Raw genomic sequence first — 19607 nt, 5'->3', positions numbered from 1 at the left:
CTTATTTACAATTATTCATTTTTTGAATTATTAACTCCAATCTGGAAAGAGAAAATGAAGTCTTGAGAATCACCCAGTAGTGCTTTGTAGACTAGAAATTAAAGCCTTCCACAGGTAGTACAGGTTGCCCGCTGGGCAACAGAATCTTAAAAATTGGGCCACCCTTTGGGGACATGTCAGACTAGTAGATGTCCCCCAAATCTTCTCTCCCCTTCTTTCACAGTCATGGACTTATCTGGATACATAAATGCCCAGTGACAGATAACATCTGCCAGTGTCCCAGGCGATTGGGTCACAGGTCTTATTTGGGGCTACTGATATATAAATGAAAGCAATGTGTGCAATTTCCATGTCACAACCTTAAAACACAAAGTTGCTTGTCCTCCATTTGTCCTTTTTCCCTTCCAGCAAGGATACTTGGTATAGCACAGCCGCTCCAGCAGAATAGGCCTCTGGGGGACCTCATGGAACAGTCTGCTACCCACCCTGGACTGTTCTATGAGACAGAACGAAACCTTTATCTTGCATAAGTCCTGCAATTTGCACCTGTTATAAGACTTTACTTACACTGTAACAAATACAGAGGTTAAAGTTCATCTTAACACAAAAGAGAGAAGAACAGATAACAGAGAATCCAACGCTACCTTAAAAAGAAGAGAAAAAGACCCCTAGACCAGCGGCACTAGATGGAAGTTGGGGTAATCAAAACAGACCTCAACAGGACCATCAAAAAGCAAACCCCTCTCTTTAAGCATAGTTAGAAGACTTCCAGACCCAGCCTAGAGAGTTGATGTTTGTAGCCCTGAATGTTACCTCTTTGTGAAGCTGGACTCACCAGGTTGTCTTCATGAAAAGCAAGTCAATACTCAAATCATTCGATAATCATAATTTAGTGTCCTCTACAGAAAAAGGATACAAAGGCCTAGGGATAGGAGCATTCATCTCATCAACGATTCTATTATGAATATTAGCAAATAGGCATTCTGGTTTTATATGTCAATCTACTATCAGCTGGTGTGAATCAGTCATTCAACTTTAGGGTGTTGACGAGATCCAATCTCTGGTCCAGGGAGGTTGAGGGCTCACAAAGAATGGACATCCCACCTGGCCTTGCCTAGGTGACCTCCTAAGTGCTTCTTTCTTTCCAACTTGTAACACCTTCGTGTTTGCAACCCGCGAGCCCTCTGCTGTTAGCACGTACGTCAATACCTGCTATCGTACCAAGTGTCACTGCTTCACCTTCTCTGCACCATGGAATCAACTAGCCGTGTAATTTTAGCAGCTCAAGGTGAGTGAGTGAGTGAATGAATGAATGAATGAATGAATGAAATAAAGAGCTCAACCTTACTTTAATGAATAATTTGAAATTCTATTTCTTTTAAGCATTTTTTGGTGTTAATATTTTTCCCTGAGAAATAATTTTCCCTTGGAAGCTGCATCTGCAAAGATGCAACTCTAAACCTTTAATAGTTTGTTAAAGGGGCACCTGGGTGGCTCAGTCCGTTGAGCTTATGACTTCGCTCAGGTCACGATATACCGGTTCATGGGTTCAAGCGCCAAGTCGGGCTCTGTGCTGATAGCTCGCAGCCTGGAGCCTGCTTCTGATTCTGTGTCTCCCTCTCTCTCTGCCCCTCTCCCACTTGTGTGCTCTCTCTCTCTCTCTCTCTCTCAAAAATAAACATTAAAAAAAGTTTTAATATCCATTTAATTCATTTTCTTAATTGACATCGAAGTTAGTTAGCATATAGTACAACAATGATTCCAGTAGATTCCTTAGTGCCCCTTACCCATTTAGCCCATCCCCCCTCCCACAGCCCCTCCAGCAACCCTGTTTGTTCTCCATATTTAAGAGTCTCTTATGTTTTTGTCCCCCTCCCTGTTTTTTATTATTTTTGCTTCCCTTCCCTTATGTTCATCTGTTTTGTATCTTAAAGTCCTCATATGAGTGAAGTCATATGATATTTGTCTTTCTTTAATTTTGCTTAGCATAATACCCTCTAGTTCCATCCACCTAGTTGCAAATGGCAAGATTTCATTCTTTTTTTATCTTCTTTTGAAATGAAGATCAAATGAATGAAAAAAGACTTCATTGTTTTTTTCATCTTCGTTATCCATTCATCCATCGATGGACATTTGGGCTCTTTCCATACTTTGGCTATTGTTGATAGTGCTGCTATAAACATTGGGGTGCATGTGCCCCTCTGAAACACCACACCTGTATCCCTTGGATAAATAACCTAGTAGTGCAATTGCTGGGTCATAGGGTAGTTCTATTTTTAATTTTCTGAGGAACCTCCGTACTGTTTTCCAGAGTGGCTGCACCAGCTTGCATTCCCACCAGCAGTGCAAAAGAGATCCTCCTTCTCTGCATCCTCGCCAATATCGGTTGTTGCCTGAATTGTTAATGTTAGCCATTCTGACAGGTGTGAGGTGGTATCTCATTTTGGTGTTGCTTTGTATTTCCCTGATGATGAGTGATGTTGAGCATTTTTTTCATGTGTCTGTTGGCCATCTGGATGTCTTGTTTGGAGAAGTGTCTATTCATTTCTTTTGCCCATTTCTTCACTGGATTATTTGTGTTTTGGGTGTTGACTTTGATAAGTTCTGTATAGACTTTGCATATTAACCCTTCATCTGATATGTTGTTTGCAAGTATCTTCTCCCATTTAGTCTTTTAGTTTTGCTGATTGTTTCTTTTGCTGTGCAAAAGCTTTTTATTTTGATGAGGTCCCAATAGTTCGTTTTTGCTTTTGTTTCCCTTGCCTCCAGAGACATGTTAAGAAGTTGCTGCGGCCAAGGTCACAGAGGTTTTTACCTGCTTTCCCTTCAAGGATATTGATGGCTTCCTGTCTCACATTCAGGTCTTTCACCCATTTTGAGTTTATTTTTGTGTATGGGGTAAGAAAGTGGTCCAGGTTCATTTTTCTGCATATCACTATCCAGTTTTCCCAGCACCACTTGCTGAAGAGAGACTGTCTTTGTTCCGCTAAATGTTCCTTCCTGCTTTGTCAAAGATTAGTTGGCCATACGTCTGTGGGTCCATTTCTGGGTTCTCTAATCTGTTCCATTGATCTAAGTGTCTGTTCTTGTGCCAGTACCATGCTGTCTTGATGATTACAGCTTTGTAATACAGCTTAAAGTCCGAAAAAAAAATTTTTTTTAAGTTTGTTAAAACACTTGAAGAAGTGTGATCTTTACTTAAGTTTTCTTTTTCTTCAAGTAAAATGGGTTAACCAGTTTATAGCTCAAGAACTCTTAAGGCTCCAGAAACTCTACTAAGGGACAAGGGAGTTGGGAGAGAAGTAGAAAGGAGTAAATTATGCTATTAGGGCTCACATATTATTTCTGTTGGCATCCTTTCACGGTCAGTAAAGGATCTAACCCAAAGGGGAAGGAAATTATGCTGTTAGGGCTCACATATTATTTCTGTTGGCATCCTTTCACGGTCAGTAAAGGATCTAACCCAAAGGGGAAGGGAAGGGAAAACTGAAGCCTCTTCCTTTATGGCAAAGATTCAAAGTAAGTTGACAAAATAAATATATTCTACATTTAAACATAATACACATCATGGTGTAAAACTCGTGTTGACTGCTTTAATACCTGACATTTTGTTAGTTAAGTTAAATATATTTAAAGTGAGTCCCAGAGAAGTTGATATTAATAAAACAGGTTTGATGCCAATCTTTATTTCATGGCCAGCCTATCTTTAAACGTCCTGATGAATGTCTATCATAATAAGCCACAAGCTAAAAGACATATTAAATATCACTGAATACAGAGAACTCACAGTTGCCATAGGGGAGGTAGGCGGGGGCACCCAAGGGAATTATCTTGATGAGAACCGAGAAATGTATAGAATTTCTGAATCATTATACTGTATACTTGAAACTAATATAGCACTGTATGTTAATCATATTTCAATTTTTAAAAATAAATAAATATCACTGAAATTTACCAGTCAAAATTTTATACAGCTACCTTTCATCCTTTATATTAGGTTGGGGCAGAGGGTACCTGTGCTTTTTGAAAAGGGCTCATTGGAAGTGCCTACGTGCCACGTGGAAGTGCCTGGTTACATTCAAGGGAACCCCCCACAAGACTTTCAGCAGATTTTTCAGCAGAAACCTCGCAGGACAAAAGGGAGTGGCATAATATATTCAGAGTGCTGAAAGAAAAAACTTCCAACCAAGAACACTAGCAAAGAGTTCACTCAGAAGTGAAGGAGAAGTAAAGGGCTTTCCAGACAAGGAAAAACATAAAGAGTTCATCACCACTACACCAGCCTTACAAGAAAGGTTAAAGGGAAAAGAAAGGGCACTACTTAGTAACAAGAAAACATGTGAAATAATAAATCTCACTGGAAAGATAAATATATAGTAAAGGTAACAGATTAATTATTTATAAAGCTAGTATGAAGGTTAAGAGAAAATAGTAAAAATACCTTTGATTACAATAATAAGTTGAGGAGTATATGTGTCAAATGTGACATCAAAAAAAAAAAAAAAGTAACATGGCAAAGAGGGTAAAAATGTTGAGCTTTAGAATGGGATCAAACTAGGGGCGCCTGGGTGGCGCAGTCGGTTAAGCGTCCGACTTCAGCCAGGTCACGATCTCGCGGTCCGTGAGTTCGAGCCCCGCGTCAGGCTCTGGGCTGATGGCTCAGAGCCTGGAGCCTGTTTCCGATTCTGAGTCTCCCTCTCTCTCTGCCCCTCCCCCATTCATGCTCTGTCTCTCTCTGTCGCAAAAATAAATAAACGTTGAAAAAAAAAATTAGAATGGGATCAAACTTAAGTTGTTATCAACTTAAAATAGACAGTTATATATAAAAGCTGTTATACGTAGGCCTTGTGGTAACCACAGAACAAGAACCTATAGTGAATACACATAGATAAAGGGAAAGGAATATATGTATAACACTAAAGAAAGAGAAAAAAGAAACAAAGAAAAACTACAAAAACAGTGAACAATTAAAAAAATGGCAATAAATACATACCTATCAATAATTACTTTAAATGCAAGTGGACTCAATTCTCTAATCAAGACAGAGGGGCTGAATGAGCCCCCTCTATATGCTGCCTATAAGAAACTCACTTTATTTTTTTTAAGTTTATTTATTTTGAGAGAGAGAGTGAGACAGAGAGAGAGAGCGAGAGCAGGGGAGGGGCAGAGAGAGAGGGGGAGAGAGAATTCCAAGCATGCTTTGCATTGTCAGCACAGAGCCCAACTTGAGGCTCAATTCCCATGAACCTTAAGATCATGACCTGAGCCGAGATCAAGAGTCAGATGCTTAAACAACTGAGCCACCCAGGTGCCCCAAGAAACTCACTTTAGATGGTAAAGGCACACACAGACTGAGAGTGAAGGGATGGAAAAAGAAACTCCATACAAATAATAATAAAAGAAAGCTGGGGGCGCCTGGGTGGCGCAGTCGGTTAAGCGTCCGACTTCAGCTAGGTCATGATCTCGCGGTCCGTGAGTTCGAGCCCCGCGTCGGGCTCTGGGCTGATGGCTCAGAGCCTGGAGCCTGCTTCCGGTTCTGTGTCTCCCTCTCTCTCTGCCCCTCCCCTGTTCATGCTCTGTCTCTCTCTGTCCCCAAAATAAATAAACGTTGAAAAAAATTTTTTTTAAAAAAAGAAAGCTGGAGTAGCTATATTTACATCAGATAAAACAGACTTTGAACTAAAAAGTGTAGTAAAAGACAAGGTTAGTACATGACAAAGTGGTAAATCTGACAAGAAAATATAATATTTGTAAGTATTTATGCATTTAACATAGGAATACCTAATACATAAAGCAAATATTTATAGATCTGAAGAGAAAAACAGACACCAACACAATAAGGGTAAGGGATTTTAATACCCTACTTTCATCAATGGATAGATCATACAGACAGAAAATCAATAGGAATACTGGCCTTAACACATTAGACCAGATGGACTAACAGATATACACAGAACATTCCATCCAAAAGCAACAGAATACAAATTCTTCTCAAATGCACATGGAACATTTTCCAGGACAGATCATACATCAGGCCACAAAATAAGTCTTAACAAATTTAGAAGGATTAAAGTCATATCAGGAATCTTTTCTGACCATCGAAGTATGAAACTAGAAATTGATTATATGAAAAAACCTGGAAAATTCAAAAACACGTGGAGATCAAACAACATGCTACTGACCAACTAAATAGTCAAAGAGGAAATTAAAAAAAATTTTTTTTATCTTAAAATGAACACAAATGGAACTATAACACCAAAATTTGTGAGATGCAGCAAAAGCCTTCTAAGGGGAAAGTTCACAGTGATAAATGCCTACATCAAGAAAGAAGTCTCAAATAACCTAACTTTACACCTCAAAGAACTAGAAAAGGAACAAAGCCCAAAGTTAGTAAAAAGAAGAAAATAATATAGGGCAGAAATAAATAAAATAGACACTAAAAAGACAACAAAGATGATCAATGAAACAGATCTGGTTCTTTGAAAAGATAAACAAAAGTGACAAGACTTTAGCTAGACTCGCGGGGGCCAGGTGGGGGGGTACTCCAAATCAGAAATGAAAGACTGATGCCACATAAATACAAAGGATCACAGGAGGCTGTTATGAATAATTATTTGCCAACAAATTGGACAACTTACCAAAAAATGAATAAATTCCTAGAAACCTACAACCTATCAAGACTGAATCATGATGAAACAGAAAATCTGAACAGGCCGATTGCTAGTGAGATTGAATCCTTAACCAAGAACCTCCCAACAAAGAAAAGGCCACGATCAGATGGTTTCACTGATAAATTCTATCCAACATTCAAGGAATTAATACCAATCCTTCTTAAACTCTTCCAAAAAATAGAAGCGCAAGAACTCCTACAAACTCATTTTATGAGGCCAGCAGTGCCCTGATACCAAAGCCAGGCAAGTATAGCACGAGAAAAGCAAATTACAGACCAATATTCCTGATGAACATAGATGCAAAAATCCTCAAGAAAATGTTAGCAAACCAAATTCAACAATATATTAAAAAGAATCATATAGCATAATGAAGTGAGATTTTTTATCCCAGGGATGTTAAGGAGGGTTCAACATCCACAAATCAATGTGCTACTTTATATTAAAAAATGAAGGATAAAAAATCATATGATCATCTCAATATATGAAGCAAAAGTAATTGACAAAATTCAACATCCATTGATGATAAAAACCCTCAACAGAATGGTTATAGAAGGAATATACCTCAACATAAAAAAGGCCACATATGACAAGCCCACAGCTAACATACTCAACAGTGAAAAACTAAAAGCACTGATCAGGAACAAAGCAAGGATATCTCATGCTCACCACTTTTATTTAAGACAGTATTGGAAGTCCTAGCCACAACAATTAGGCAGGAAAAATAAATAAAAAGCAAGTAAAACTGTCACTATTTGCAGATGACATATATAAAAAACCCTAAAGACTCCATCAAAAAACTGTTAGAATAAAGGAATTCAGTGAAGTTGGAGAACATAAAATCAATACTCAAAAATATGTTGCATTTTGGGGTACCTGGGTGGTTCAGTCAGCTGGGCGTCTGACTTCAGCTCAGGTCATGATCTCCTTGCTCATGAGTTTGAGCCCTGCATCAGGCTCTCTGCTATCAGCACAGCTGCTTCAGTTCCTGTCTCCCTCTCTCTCTGCCCCTCCCCCAGCTCATACTTTCTCTGTCTCAAAAATAAATAAAAACATAAAAAAATTTTAAAAATATGTTGCATTTTTATTCACCAATCCTGAGCCATCAGAGATAGAAATAAAAAACAATCCTATTTATAACTGCACCGAAAGGAATATAAAAACTAGGAATAAGTTTAACCAAGGCGATAAAAGACCGGTATATTTAAAATTATTAAGGGACATTTAGGTGGCTCAGTCAGTTAAGTGTCCAACTTTGGCTCAGGTCATGATCTCACAGTTCGTGGGTTTGAGCCCCATACTGGGCTCTGTGCTGAGAGGTCAGAGCCTGGAGCCTGCATCTGATTCTGTGTCTCCCTCTCTCTCTCTGTCCCTCCCCTGCTTATGATCTCTCTCTCTGCCTGTCAAAAATAAATAAACGTTAAAAAAATAATTAAAAAACTGAAAGAAAATAAATAAATAAATAAATAAATAAAATTATTAAGACATTAATGAAAGAAATTGAAGACATAAATAAATGGAAAGATATTCTGCACTCATGGATTGGAAGAATCAATACTGTAAAAATGTCCACACTACCCAAAGCAAGCTATAGATTCAATGCAATCTCTATCAAAATTCCAAATGTCATTTTTCAAAGAAATAGAACAAATAATCCTAAAATTTGTATGGATCTACAAAAAAACCTCAACATTCAAAGCAATCTTGAATAAGAAGACCAAAGCTGAAGGCATGATACTCCCTGATTTCAAACTGTATTATACAGCTACAGTAATTAAAACAATATGGTATTGGCATAAAAGCAGACACATATATCAATGGAACATAACAGAAACCCATGTATACATGGTTAACTAATTTACAACAAAGGAGCCAACAATACAGAGTAAGGAACAAAGTTTCTTCAATGAATGGTGTTCAGAAAACTGAAGAGCTAAGTGCAAAAGAATGAAACTCGACCACAATCTTATACCACACACAAAAATTAACTCAAAATGGAGTAATGACTTGAATGTAAACCATACAACTCCTAGAGAAAAACACAGGCAGTAAACTCCTTCACAAGGTCTTAGTAATGATTTTTTAATCTGACACCAAAGAGAACAACAAAAAGTGGGACTACATCATACTAAATAGCTTCTGCACAGTAAAGAAAAACCTCAACAAAATGAAAAGGCAACGTACTGAATAGGAGAAAATATTTGCAAATCATATATATGATTAGGGACTAATAGCCAACATGCGTAAAGAACTCTTACAAGTTAATGGCAAAAATCAATCCAATTTAAAACTGGGAAGATCTGAATAGACATTTTTCCAAAGAAGACATATAGACAGTCAGCAGGTACATGAAAAGTTGCTCAACATCACTCATCATCAGGGAAATGCAAGTCAAAACCACAATGAGATGCCATCTCACACCTGTTAGAATGGCTATTATCAACAAGAAAAGAAATAACAAGTATTGATGAGCATATAGGGAAAAGGGAACACTTGTACATTGGTGGTGGGAATGTACTATGGAAAGCAGCCTGGAGGTTCCTCAAAAAGTTAAAAATAGAACTACCATATGATCTAACAATTCCACTTCTGAGTATTTATCTTTAAAAAAAAACAAAAACACTAACTTGAAAAGATATCTGCACTCCCATGTTCACTGCAGCATTATTTACAATAGCCAAGCTATGGAAACAACCAAAGTGCCCATCAACAGATGAATGGATAAAGAAATGGCATGATATATAATTGAGGCTACACACACACACACACACACACACACACACACACACACACACATATTGAAGCATGAATGGACCTCAAGGGCATCATCCTAAGTGAAAGAAGTCAGATTGAGAAAGACAACACCACAGGATCTCTCTTACATGTAGAATCTAAAGAACAAACAAAAACAAGTTCAGAGAACAAGTGGTGGTTGCAGAGGCAGGGGGTAGGAGGTTAGAGAAATGGATAAGGGGTGTCAAGGATAAAAAGAAAAAAAATACAGTGCATTACAGAGAAAAAAAAAAAGAGTCTTACACGTGGCGGGTGGCTGCTTTCATTCTAACACCCTTGTTCGTAATTCTTTAATGCCTCCCCACTGCCTACAGAATAAAATCCAAACTCTGTAACCTAGTATTTCAGTCTTTTACACTCTAGTATAGTAGGGAAAACACTAGGCAATGAGGATTATATAAGTACTGGGTATCAGCCCAAATTTTGCCCTAGACTTATAGACTAAGTCATAGCATCTGACACCTAAAAAGGAACTATCAATCTTAAATGAGCATATCACCACCTATCCTATCTGAACCCCAGGGCTGTTTCATGATCTAAATAAGAGTAAATGTGAAAGCCCACTAAAAACTATCCATCACTCTACAAACACAAGCTGTCGATTTTACTACCCAGTATTACCAACCAGACAAAAAAAAAAATCAATATTTATCACACCAGAATTTCTTAGGCTACAAAAAGAACCCATCAGGCTTGAGTCCACAAGCATCCTGGGACTTTCAAAGTGAACTCGTTGGTCATTTGAAAGGTCAGGTCGTAAAGCTAATGAAATCAGTTTCTCTGACCTCTTTAATCCTTTATAATCTGATATACGGCCAACTACCCCATGAATGGGGTACAAAGAGGCATTCAGTATGTATTTGCTGAATGACTAAGTTCCTAAAATACACTTGGATGATGATGAAAAGGATGACACATACAAAGGGTTACTCATCCCAGGTGTCAAGTTCAGATGCTTCCAACTACCAGTACCACCTTTCAAAACACTCTAAGAAAATCACATGGTATAACAATGAAAGAAATTACAAAGGAAAAAGTATTGTTTAAGTATGTCAAGAGGAATGCAGGTTCTGATGGTAAAACATATTCTATATGAAATGGGGGCTGCAGCCTAAGGAGGGGAGCAAGTATTGTTACTGTCCTCTTTCTCCCAGTAACAGTCTCGGTTTCTCTGGGAAATTACTCATCCCTCTGCTCTCAAACGGGAGAGGGTTTTGAGCAAAGTTAATCCTACTCCTGGCTCACATCCCTCTAATCAATAGTTCAAGAGCAGGAGAATATCCCAGAACTACATTTATCCAGATATTCTAGTCACAAAAACCTGGTCTGCTTGGTTTAGGGGTGGACAGGTAACTTACATTTATCAAATCAGAATGAATCTCAGGATTTAGGGCTTAAGCAATGGCTTGCAAAGGAGGGTAACCAGAAAAGGAAGGGGTGGGAAACCGGGGAAAGACGTGGCAGAAACCACTGTGCTGTTTAAGCCAACTGAAGTTGGCTTGCAACACACAGGTCATGAAATTCACAGACTTCCCTAGAATAGAGGACCAAAGTTCTTAGAAGTAGGCTAACAAGTTCATATTTATGTTTGAGAAAAATACTTCAGGGAACTGCATCTATAATAGACTGAAAAAAAATGGACTGTTGATGGCAAGGCTAGAAGCAAGGAGACCAGTTATTAGACTGTTATAATAGCCAGGTGATTGCTTACGAGAGCCTAAATGAGGAAAATGTTAGAAAGAAGAGAGACCAGAATAAGGAGGTAATCACAAAATCAATAGGACATGGCAACAGAACAAAGGAAGAAATTAAGGAAGGTGGCAGGAGAAAGGCATCTAGCCGAGGAGTCTAAATGGACGATGAGAGGCAGACTAGAGTATGGGCGAACGTGGGGAGGCAGTTAATGGATTCAGGTTTAGAACAGGAAGTTTTGATGAAGAAAGAATGGAAACCCCAGCAGACTACATAGCAATCAGCCTGCTTCAAGTACTCCTTTTAAATTACGAACCCTCTGGAAACCAGGACAAGTCAGCCTTCATGCTCTGTGAAGATGGATAATCATCTTATTTGTCTCTCTGAAAATGTCTGTAGTTATTAAAGGTTATGTAAAAATTCAGCTTCTTTTCAGGGCAAGAGATTAAACTGCCTTTCAAAAGAAACAAATACAAACCTCTACCTCACACTGTAACACAAAAATTAATTAGAGGTGGATCACAGATGTAAATATAATAGCTAAGCCACAAAGTGTTGGAAGAAAATAGAAGAGAGTATCTTTACAATTTGGGAGTAGGCAAAGATTTCTTAGAATACAGACAGTACTAACCATAAAAGAATAAACTGACAAATTGAACTTAAAATTTAAAACTTCTATTCACCAAAATATACCACTAAGAAAATGGGTAGATAGCCACACACGGGGAGAAAATAGTCACAAAATGCAGAATCCAAAATATAGAAAGCTATCTTACAAATCATTAAGGAAAAAAACAAAACCCTGGGGCACCTGGGTGGCTTAGTTGGTTAAGCGTCCAACTCTTGGTTTCCGCTTGGGTCATGATCTCACGGTTGGTAGGTTGGAGCCCCACATCAGGAGCCTGCTTGGGATTCTCTCTCCCTTTCTCCGCTCCTCCCCTGCTCACGCTCCCTTGCTCTTGCTCTCTCACTCACAATAAATCAACTTAAAAAAAAAAGTCTTAAAAAAAAAAAGACAAAACTCAAATAATGGGGTGCCTGGGTGGCTCAGTCGGTTGAGCGTCCGACGTTGGCTCAGGTCATGATCTTGCGGTTTGTGAGTTCGAGCCCCTCGTCGGGCTCTGTGCTAACAGCTCAGAGCCTGGAGTGTGCTTCAGATTCTGTGCCTCCCCCCCAACCCCCGCCCTCCACCCACCCCTGCTTGTGCTGTCTCTGTCTTTCAAAAATGAATAAACATAAAAAAATTTTTTTTTAATGGGCAATAAATAGCACTTCACAAAAGATGATATATGAGTGCCAAATAAACAAAGATAAACTGTTCCACATCATTAGTCACAAGGGAAATGCAAATTAAAGCTACCATAAGCTGCAACTACATACCCACCAAAATGGCTACAGTTAAAGACTGACCACCCTAAATGTTGACAAGGACATGGAACAAATGGAACTCCATACGTTGCTGGCAGAACCACTTTGGAAAACTGCTCAGCAGTTTCTTATAAAGTTAAATATATTTCTACTCCATGACCAGCAATTCCACTGCTAGGCATTTATTCTAGAGAAATAAAAACATATGTCTGCAAAAAGTCTTGTGCAAGAATGTCCAGATCAGCTTTATCTATAATGGCCCCAACCTGGAAACAACCCAAATGTCCATCATCTGGCAAATGGATAAATAAATTGTGATTTATTCAGACAATAAAATAATACTCAGCAATACAAAGCAACAAACTACTGATATACTCCAACTAACATGAATGAATTTAAAAGATGCTGATGCTAAGTGAAAGAAACCAGATACGAAAGAATACATACAGTATAATTCCATTTACATGAATAGGTAAAACTCTAGGGTGGGGATGAGGCAGTGGGAGGGATTAACTGGGAAGAGGCACAAGGGAACTTTCTGGGGTTTTGGAAATGTTTTCTAGGTGTGTGGGTAACACAAGGTGTATGCATCTGTCAACTCAATGAACTGTACACTTCTGTGGATCTCACCCTATGTAAATTATGCCTTCATCAAAAGGAAAAAATAAAAAAATGATATCTAATAGAAATACCTGAAATCAACATGCTTCATTACTGGACTGAAGGAAATCTTTGTTATTCCAAGGCAAAAACAAAACACACACCAACTTTAAAAAATTTTTTAACGTTTATTTATTTTCGAGAGACAGACAGAGCGTGAGCAGGGGAGGGGCAGAGAGCAAGGGACACACGGAATCCGAAGCAGGCTCCAGGCTCTGAGCTGTCAGCACAGCATCAGACACGGAGCCCGAACCCACAGAACGGTGAGATCATGACTTGAGCCAAAGTCGTTCACTTACCTGATTGAGCCACACACAGCTTTTAAACAGTAAAAACAGGGGCACCTACGTGGCTCGCTGGTTGAGCCGACACACTTGATTTTGGCTCAGATCATGATCTCACCGTCTGTGGGCTGCGCCCAGTGACAGGCTGGCTCTGCCTCTGCGCTGAGAGTAGGGAGCCTGCTTGGGATTCTCTGTGTGCCTCTCTTTGCCCCTCCCCCAAGCACTCTCTCTCTCAAAAATAAATATAAAAAAATAAATAAAAGATAAAAACAAGTGGAAACAGGCAGACTAAAATATCACTCAGACCACAAACCAACCATGGAATTTTATGTAAATCACCTATGCTCTCTTGGCCTCTATTTTCTCATCTATAAAATGGGGGTAAGAAAATCTACCACACCAGGAATATGTAGACATCAAGATTATGCAAAGCATCTAGTATGTACCTGGCACACAAAGCCTTAGTAAGTGGTAGTGGTAGGAGAAGCAATTAGAAAATGAGTTAAAAAGACCCACTTTACCCATCTGGTGTAAGAGTTCCACTGAACTCTTATTTGAATATCTATGCACAGCCCTATCCTTTTTTCATGACAACTCTTCTCCCGTCTGATAACTGACCCTATTCCACCCAGATGACAGGTGGGGTGAGAAGGGTAGGGGAAGGAGCGTGAGATGCCTTGCTCTTCAGTGACCCTGTTCCCTCATCTTAAAAAAATGTTCATGTAAGTCAAAGTTATGGAAACCAAATTATATTTAAAGGTATAAAACTCACTATTAAAAAAAAAAAAAAGGTCTAAAACTGTTTCATGAAATGCAAAAGACTTTTTATGAAGATTACCAGTACTATAAAGTCAGGTTTCTCATTTATTAGGTTTACCTAATGTAGCACTCTTACATCTGCTAGAAAGCTTTCTAATTATCGTTCAAAAGGCCATGCCGTTTCCAAATGCTAACACATGCACAGCAATAGCTACCTTCCACAAAGAGCATGTTCAAACAGTACACAAAGCATGCAGAGTACTGTCCTTTTATCACACCAGTACTGTCTAGTTGGAGTACAGCCAACAACAGGGCTCAAGTAGATTTATCTTTCCTGCAGATCATGTAGTACATTTGCCTAATGCAGTGCCCTAGATTTTACAAATTACATTTACTGATGTACTTGCAAGTCTGCAGACTTGAACGTTTTCAAGGAGGACGCAAGACATTTATATAAAATAATATGTCTTGATCATCAGTAAAAGCACTGTTTTGAGGCCACCTACTATCCTTTTGCTGGAATTTAAAATTTCTGTAAAGCATTTCTTGGCTTTTAGCAAAGTCAGGGTTGAGCCAAGACGCTGATGTTCTCTCTGCGTTCAACTGCACAAAAAGAATCCACACATACCAAAGATCTGTTCGAAAGCTTTTAAGGCCAAAAATGTCTATTGTGTGGCCTGTGATAGGCACTGACTAAAGGAAACTTGAAACTATAAATAGGACACAGAACACCATATGCCTGGGGGAAAATATTTTGCTTAAAATGGCACAACGACACAATTCGACATGATGTTCATATTATGTCAAAAAAAGTGAGTATGAACCAACAAAAAAACCCCTCTGACGATTAAGAATTTATTCTCACGAAAAAGTTCAGTATGCCATCTTAATACCATTTTTAAGGGATTTCCTGATGATGCAGTGGTATTCACTGCAAACTGGCTCGGGTCTAACTCTCCAACATGATGTCACAAAACCCGAAATGCAATGGAATCCGATTCAGTGTTGGCGCAGCCCGGGGGTGCCAACAATCAACCTGGAGGAGGCATACAGGGCCAGAAAGACTCCATCAGGTTTCCTCAGTGCCCCCTGATAATCAGTGCTCCCCGTACAAACAAGTTCTTAAAAGCTCCAACCTAAAAAAAATAAATAAATAAAAATTTAAAAAAAAAAAAAAAAAAAAGATTTGCCTGCAGCGTCTGCTAAGAAAGGTACAGGGATCACCTGTCAATGGGCAGGAAAGTAAGTGGGTGTAAAATGGCTTCCCCGGGCACGCTGAAACTGAAACGCAGTAAATCCTGGCAAATCCCTTCCTAGAGTAAGGGCTTCACACCAAACGTGTGGAGGGACGCATTCACGGATCGTGCCAAGAACCCCCAACCATTCCTCCTCGGGACCCGAACGCGAGCTGAAGACCGGACAGCAACCCCGAGGCCGGGATGCGAGCTGGGAGAATGGGCAAGCCTGGGCTGCAAGCGCGACCACAGGGGTGGCAGAACGCGCCCCGTCACCCCACGACCCAGTCGCGGCGCGACTAAACACAAAGCCCAACGGGTGGTGAGGAGAAAGAAAGGAATGGAAAACACGTGGTCCGCAGATCCGATCAGGGCTCTCCCCGCCACCAAGTGCACTTTTACCGGAAGCAGAGGAACCCGCCGCAGCCCGCACGGCCCCCGACTCTGGGCAGTGGCTGGACCCCCGCCACAGGTTGGCTGAGCCGGGGATCGCGGACAGGCTCACGCACAGAATTAAGTTTCTAATAATACAACTTTAAGCGGATTAGCGCCGGCGTAGCCCAATGCCGAGGCCGCACTCGGGGGCGTGCAGTGTGCAGCGGGAGCATGGGCCGGGGTCCCGGGGTCCCGGCGTCCCGTGCCGGGTGTGGGGGCTCGCGGCGCCGGCGCCTCCGCCGGCAGGTGCGCCCCCCGCGCGTCGCCTCGCTCACCAGGTACCAGACGCCCAGCAGGATGGTGCCGGTGCGGACATGGCAGCACAGGCAGCAGCTGTTGGAGTAGAACCGCGTCCAGGGCGCGACCATCTTCATCGCTCGGGCCGCGGGCGCCGTGGCGCGAGCGCGCGCCCAAGTTTGCAGGAGCGTCGGCCGCGTCGCTCGGGGCCCGCCGGGGGGCTGCTGCCGGCTCCCCCGCCGCTGCCGCTACCGCTGCCTGCCCCGCTCCCCCGCTTGCCCGTGGCCCGCGCTCCGCGCCTCTGCCGAGAGCTCCGAGCGGTTGCGGCGGCCGGACCCTGCGCTCCGAAGGCTGCGGGAGGAGGAGGAGCGGGAGGGGGGGGGAGGGCCGGGGCGGGCCACGTGACTCGCGCTCGGGCTCGTGATGTCACCGCCGGCTCCAGCCAGCTGCGGGCGCCCCGGGCCGGGGGTAAATAAATCAATCATCCTGCGCCCTGGGCCAGTCCCGGAGTGGCCCCGCGGTGGAGTTCCGGGCCTCTCCTCTCTCCTGTGGTCATTTGTGTAACTCTGTCACGGGTTTGAGATTCTTTGACAGTCTAGCTGGTTGTGGTTTCTCCCCTTCCACTTCTATTTGGCAGATAATCTGTAGATGCAAATGCTATCACTGTTATCTTGCGAACTGGAAAGAGGGAAAACTGCAGGGTGTGATTCCGGTCAACTGCAGTACTTTGAACCGCTGCTGGAGTCGCCAGGAGCAATTTGTCTCCTCTTCCCAGCTCAATTACTGTGGTAGTAGTAACCTTTTCCCAGAAAATAGGATGTGTGTCAAGGACATCCTCGCTGTGCTTCGAGTAGCATTTTTAATCATGACTGCAGCTCTAAAGAAACAATCATAAAGCCAATTACTGCCACAAGGGCTCTGAAGGACACAACATAGAGCGTTAAGAGGTACTGAAAGAAAGGACTCCAGTTTGGAGTTCTTTCTTCCCATCTGTTGTTTTTTCTCAAAGCGCCCTTGTCCTAGGTTAGCCTCTAATCACCGTCTAAGCCAAGCATCTCAGATGAGTTAGATCATTAGCGCGTGTCAAAGTTTCGTTTCAGACTTGGAGCAAGAGAAAAATTGGTTGGATTTAAATTTCTTAAGGACAGGTTATATAGGAAGGAAGGAAGGTGTTAGATGAGGCTGTTTAAGTGCAGGACTAGTTAGTTTTACAAGGCTGTAAAGCTGTTAGATTCTTAGTGTGTAACTTAAACCTGGATCCAGAGGGACCAGAGAGGCATCCCCAGAGATGTCAGGTGTGGGCCCTTAATTGGAAATTATAAGTAACATCATTATGGGAGATAATCAGAAATAAGGAAGAAGAAAGATCAGCTTTTGTTTTGTTTTCTCACTAAGAAGTTCTGTTTTCTCTCACACAAGAGAGAATTTTCTCTCTGGGGTCTTCCATTTAATGTGTAATTATAAGGGCACCTGGGTGGCTCAGTCAGTTAAGCATCTGACTTTGGCTCAGGTCATGATCTTAAGGTTCCTGAGTCTAATCCCCTGGATGGGCTCTGTGCTGACAGCTTGGAGCCTGAAGCTTGCCTTGGATTCTGTGTCTCCCTCTGTCTTTTTCCATCCCCCATTTGCATTCCATCTCTCTTTCTCTCTCTCAAAAATAAATAAAGATTTAAAAAAATTTTTAATGTGTAATTATAGCCATAACCATTTTTAAATTTTATATTTATTTATTTAGTTATTTATTTTACTTTAGAGAGAGAGCATGAGCAGGGGAGAGGAAGAGAGAGAGAGAGAGAGAGAGAGAGAGAGAGAGAATTCTAAGCAGGCTCCACACTCAGCATGGAGACTAACGCAGGGCTCTATCCCATGGAATCAAGAGTCAGACACTCAACTGACTGAACCACCGAGGTCCCCCCAATTATACCCATAGCCTCTCTTAAACTTCTGTGGGACAAGCAGGAAGTGCACTGAACAGGAAAGGAAATCGTGAATCAGGATGGGGAGTGCTACTTTCCAAATTCAAACTGCCAGCACGTTCCTAGAGTTACCTCCAGCTTTGCCCTCCCCACCAGGATTTCAGATCCGTTAGGTAAATGATTCATTGACTAAAGGGAATTTCATATTTCACAGAGCTTGCTATTCAAGAGCTGAGTTTACAGACGGTTGCCAAAACGCTCTAGATAAGAAGAGAGACAGAGAGTAGAAAAAAACCTGGCTGGAGCAAGGAGATAAGGAGAGAAACAACACATCTGCAAGCAAAGTTTATGAAATAAAACTTGGAGTTATATTTATTTGGATGCAAGAGGATTGGGGGGATTGGCAAAAACAGACAAACAAAACCAAAGAAAAAAAACCAGAGGCTTCCCACGGAACTTAGTCACAGCTGGGTTACATCCTCAAACAGCAGCATATGTAACTGGAATACGGATTGCAGGGGTACAGTTATGTAGACAGGTCACCTTGTTTTCATTCCCTAGGCACGTCAGCATCTGGGGTCACACTTGCTCTGTTTTCTGTAAGAGCAAAGGGTGACAGCCTGAGTGACCTTGGTCAGTCACTCACCCCTCCTCTCCCATTCTTCTGTCTCCACGGTACCTTCATCAGTGAGACAGGGAAACTGAAAGTTCTCCATTTTAGAAAGGCTCTATGCCAGATATTTCTCTGCTAGGCTCCATTTCCTCATACTCCATACTTCACCTTGCATCTGAGTGAATCAAAAAAGCTATGTTCCCACTCCACAGGGGGAAGCAAGAAAGTTAATCATTCTACGAGTTTCATCCTAGGCCCCTAAACACCTGATAACATCTCAAAAGAACCGAATCCCAAACATATTCCAGGACATTAGCTTCCAACAAACCTCCATCAACAGCATTGGCATCAATCCCCCCACCTTCAGTGATTTATGGAATAACATCGTTCATTTGCCTGACACTTGCCTTTGATGGGACCAAACCCTGGGTCCCTGGAGGAACACGTACCCTGGACCCCTCTCCAATATAAACTCCTAACCCCAAGTGACGGGGAAGCCCACATCTCCTTTTCTGAGTCTCCCAGACGCACCACCTGCTATACTCTATCACTTACACTACTCAGTAAACTCTGCTCTCACTTCCTTCTGGCTCACGTTTGATTTCCATCCTTGGTGATGCCAAGGACCCTTTGGAGTGGTCCTACAGGGACCCTCTGGGTCCTCAGACTGGGCCTGCCTACATCATGACCAAATTTTATATATTTATTTTTTAAGTTTATTTATTTATTTGGAGAGAGACAGAGACAGCGTGACCGGGATGGGAAGGCAAAGAGAGAGGGAGAGAGAGAGAATCCCAAGCAGGCCTCGCACTGTCAGTGCAGAGCCTGATGCAGGGCTTCAACCCAGGAACAGTGAGATCATGGCCTGAGCAGAAACCGAGGGTTGAAGGCTCAACTGACTGAGCCACCCCGACGCCCCCATCATTACCAAATTAAAACCTTACCAT

General features: G+C 41.5%; 1 protein-coding gene across 1 annotated transcript in view; it reads right to left on the bottom strand.

Moving 5' to 3' along the window:
• The window catches only part of LAPTM4B (lysosomal protein transmembrane 4 beta), a 79635-nt gene extending 63004 nt beyond the window's left edge, over positions 1-16631 (bottom strand). The window contains 1 exon segment of the mRNA XM_040494078.1: positions 16170-16631. Within this exon segment, the coding sequence (XP_040350012.1) occupies positions 16170-16616 (447 nt within the window). The 5' untranslated portion in view covers positions 16617-16631.
• Between the last annotated feature and the right edge of the window lie 2976 nt (positions 16632-19607).

Source organism: Herpailurus yagouaroundi, unplaced genomic scaffold (assembly GCF_014898765.1).
Source record: "Herpailurus yagouaroundi ecotype Mexico unplaced genomic scaffold, PumYag 186, whole genome shotgun sequence".
Lineage (NCBI taxonomy): Eukaryota > Metazoa > Chordata > Mammalia > Carnivora > Felidae > Herpailurus > Herpailurus yagouaroundi.
Note: the sequence above shows the minus strand (reverse complement) of the source record. Positions and strands in the feature narration are given on the sequence as shown.